The sequence below is a fragment of the Lactuca virosa genome, chromosome 1 (assembly GCF_052849685.1).
Source record: "Lactuca virosa cultivar CGN04683 chromosome 1, Lactuca_virosa_CGN04683_v6, whole genome shotgun sequence".
Taxonomy (NCBI): Eukaryota; Viridiplantae; Streptophyta; class Magnoliopsida; order Asterales; family Asteraceae; genus Lactuca; species Lactuca virosa.
In genome coordinates this window covers 141871117-141875113 of record NC_136426.1, presented here as the reverse complement: position 1 = coordinate 141875113, position 3997 = coordinate 141871117, and the positions used below count along the sequence as shown (strand labels likewise).

The following is a 3997-nucleotide window of genomic DNA, read 5'->3' as shown; positions in this document are numbered from 1 at the left end:
AATGCATAATATCCAAAGGTCAAGACAAGTACACATGGGACATTGACAATTCTGACTTTTTTTTTCAGTTTAAGGGGTTCGGAGTTGCATTGATGATTTGATGTTGTCAGACGAAAATGATGCCTCTAAATGGAATAAGTTTATTCCCCAAAAGGTTGATAGTGGCAGTTGCTTTTTAATCGGATGTCGACTAGAGTGAATCTTGATAAGAGAGAGGTAGATGTCCTTCATTCCTATGTATGATGTGGGGTTGGAAAGCGAAGAGCCTGAGCCTATGTTTCTTAATTGTGAAGTGTCTAATAATGTTTAGGGGCGGTTGGTAGATGAGTGAATATATGGATACAAGTTTTCAAAAATTCTCAAAGCATATTCATTTGGATGGAGGCATGTACAATTTCAAAGACCAAAAGCATGGCAATGGAGGTATCATATTCTTGGTTTGGTGGATGCTTTGTCCATATCGTAATGATATTGTTTTTGGGATAAAAAAGAATGTGATAGTTGAGTGTATCGTTGATTATTCGTTTGAATGGTTTGTGCTTAAAAACAATAAGTTTATTATTAAATGGATTGATTGGATAAAAAAATATTTACATTTGTTTACAGAAAACATTTATGCAATATATAGAAATGTATTAGTGATCTATCAAAATTATCACAACTATTATGTTAATGTCAACGTTGTCGGCTTTAAAAAAAAGTAAACACATGTAATCAACATGTACTTCTTATAGGTTATTATTGCATACATTCTCTTTTATCTCTTTATTATATAGAAGACAAAGTCTTTCGAACTTTCCCTCAACTAGTAATATGGAAGCAATGTTTCCCTTGGGCCTTTTATGTTTCGTATCCCGCATCTCTCAAGAAACATAATTAATTGAAGGAAAAAATATTTATAAGTAAAGGAGATGATACGCTTCTTATCCTATATCACTCAATAAACAAAAATCAAGTGACTGCAAGCATCTTCAACTTTCAAATGTACAACGATTTCCATTTTAGTTTAATCAAGTGACTGCAAGCATCTTCAACTGTTATGTTATTCACATTAACTATAAAATAATAATTCTTACACTAAATTGATTATTATAATATTCAATAACATCTACTCAAAGCTTGCATGTTAATAAAACTAAAATTAAATATTGATTTGTGTTACTTTTAACTATTCTTATGATCAATTAATTTAAAAATTACTTATTTACTTATTTTTTTTGATTATTTGAAATATTAACAATGTAAAGTTGTGGAGTTTCAAATAAATATCAATTCATATTGATATTTAAACATTTAAGCCTTTTTTTAGCTATTTTAAAAAATAATCTGTCTATTTTAATTTTATTTGATATTTTGATTTAGATTTTGGATTTAATATCATATTTAAATTAACAAATTAAATATATTATATTGATAATTCAAAAAGTTTACAATTAATATGGTAATATTCTATATATAATAACATGCTTAAATTAATAAATTTAATATATAAGATGGAAAGTTAAAGGGTCAGAGGGTTTCAAATGAATATGATCAAAGGAAAAAAAAATGTTTCCTTCATAATAGTATAAATATAAATTTTAAAATGAGAACTAATTCGTATACAACAAATTTTCTCCATACATAACAAATTGTGTTTTAAATTGTTGTATTGTACAATTCTATAAAGCATAAATTGTTGTGTACGAAAAAAAAATGTTGTGCACGAATCACTAGCCTTTTAAAATCAAATTGGCATCGTAAAAGCGATGACGTTATAATAAAACCACAACAATTAAAAAAAAAGCAATTTATAATATGTTATTGAGTTTCGTACATCTAAAAGTTTTCTGTCATGTTCATCGGTTTCAAACTTGTTCTTCCTTTCTAGATAAAGAGAAATCAATAAAAAAAAATATAGAGTTTCACATGATGAGCTTCGAACATGTCAGCTTTTATAGAAAGTCAATGAACTATGTATGTATATTTTATACATATTTCTACACTACAAAAGATGCTAAAACAAAATTCCAACCAATATATCCTTACATGTAGGTTTTAAATTTTCAAACATGTTCTTTGTGTTTTAGTGTCAAAGATTTACATGAACTAGTAGAAGATTTACATGTTGCTTCATTGTTTGACGAGTTTCGACATAAAAGTGCCGAAGATATCCGATTTAGAGATTTCATGATTTTATAGCACTTTCAAATTACTTCACAGTTATAATAATCTCGGGTAGGAAGCAATGATTAATCATGCATTAAAAATCTTGCATATCTATGAACTAGTGTAGAATATAACAGATGATAAAAGGAAGAAATAATTGTTCTATAAGTTGCAAAAATAGTTTAGTAAATTGTTCAAAATGAGATACTGCATAAGCCATAAGCAAACTGACCAATCAAATTGCTGATATTGGCTTCAGCTTTGCCCTCAAGAATTCCAGCATGTGTTCACGTTTCCAGTTGTCAATTCTACATTAAACATAATTAATCATTAATGACAATATCAAACCATTTAGGATTTCAACATTTTGTTGATAACAATCATATGAAACTAAGAAAAAATCATACCTTATGATTTCTTTATGTTGTCCAGCATCATCCAACATTATCAACTTTGGTGGAGCGTTAAATAGATATTGAATTTTAACAGAAGGGAACTTTTCCTTCTCATCTTCAATGAAACTGACAACTTCTGGATAGAACACGAGCTTCCTCATACAAACCTCAAGAACAGCACCAGAGTAGATTATCTGTAATCCATGAGGGTTAGATGATATAGAAGAAAGTCTGGATTGTATGAGAGAAAGTATAGCTTTGAGACCTTGCTAATGGAGTCATCAGAATCTTCAGCACAGCACTTTTTGCAATCAGAGAGTAGTTCTGCAATCAATCAAATAAGTGTAAAAATCATGCTGTAGAGATGAGATACGATCTTCTGTTTCAATCTGATTTCTAACAAAGTGTTGGATTTAAAGCTGGTGCTAAAGATTATACATTGATTTTGGGTTTTCATTCTTTCTCTTTGATTTCAACAGAGCTTTCTCTTATGGTTAGATGTCAAAACCTATTACTACCAGAAAGGATAATTCTATTGATTTTATTGAAATTTGAACACCAACAGACCTCTTTTGTATAACTATAAGCTTTAATACAGTAGGCAACATCTTTTCAGAAAAATTTGAGCATCCATAATCAATTTCACAGATAGTAGCTTTTCTTAGGGAGAGGAATAGAGTGGTAATTAGAGGATAGAATCACAAAAATTTCCGATCAAAATACGAAATCAACTCAATTAAATCCAGCATGTCAACAAACACGAATAACTGTGACTATAATATGCTTCGTGCGCACAATATGACCATATAAGATCGCGAATCAACAAAGAATAATAGAGAGAGAGAGAGAGAGAGAGGAGAAGAAGAAGAAGAAGAAGAAGAAGAAGAAGAAGAAGACCTTGATCCTTGACGTATTCGGCGAGAGCATTACAATCGGAACATAGGGCGAGACCTGTAAACCCTAGCTCCTCACACTCTTTGGAGCTCAGCTTTTCTGCTCTTGAACATACGAACAGCAAGATTACTGCGTAAATTAGCTTCCACATTATGAACAATCGATCGATTCTCTAAACTCCACAGCTGATGAATGAATAATTTGACTTCAAAGACGAGACTCCACTCCACTCGTTGTAGAAAATACCCGATCCAACCCTCTTGTTGAATGCTAGAATCCATGGATAAAACACTAACGAAGTTAACTTTTAGAGTAAATTACATTTTTGGTCCCTATACTGGTTTTTATCATTTTATCCTAAAATATATTTTTGAGTAAATTACACGAACGATCCTTATGGTTTGATGTAATTTGCATGTATGGTCTCTAACTTATTTTTTACTCGGAAGGTCTCTACTGTTTGTTTTTATTGCATTCTTGGTCTTTGTCTTACCTAAAAAGACTATTTTATCCTTGATTTTTTAATTTATTTAAATAAACACACCTCTAACCCCACCTCC

At 30.3% G+C, this 3997-nt stretch overlaps 1 protein-coding gene across 1 annotated transcript; it reads right to left on the bottom strand.

The window, feature by feature from the left end:
• Positions 1–2218: 2218 nt before the first annotated feature.
• LOC145159131 (selenoprotein family protein) lies at positions 2219–3705 on the bottom strand. Its single transcript, XM_079078043.1, has 4 exons — positions 3441–3705; positions 2809–2867; positions 2556–2737; positions 2219–2456 (listed from the first exon to the last, which is right to left on the bottom strand). Exons 1-4 carry the CDS (start codon positions 3586–3588, stop codon positions 2384–2386), a joined length of 462 nt encoding a protein of 153 aa, XP_078934169.1. The 5' UTR covers positions 3589–3705; the 3' UTR covers positions 2219–2383.
• Positions 3706–3997: the final 292 nt, after the last annotated feature.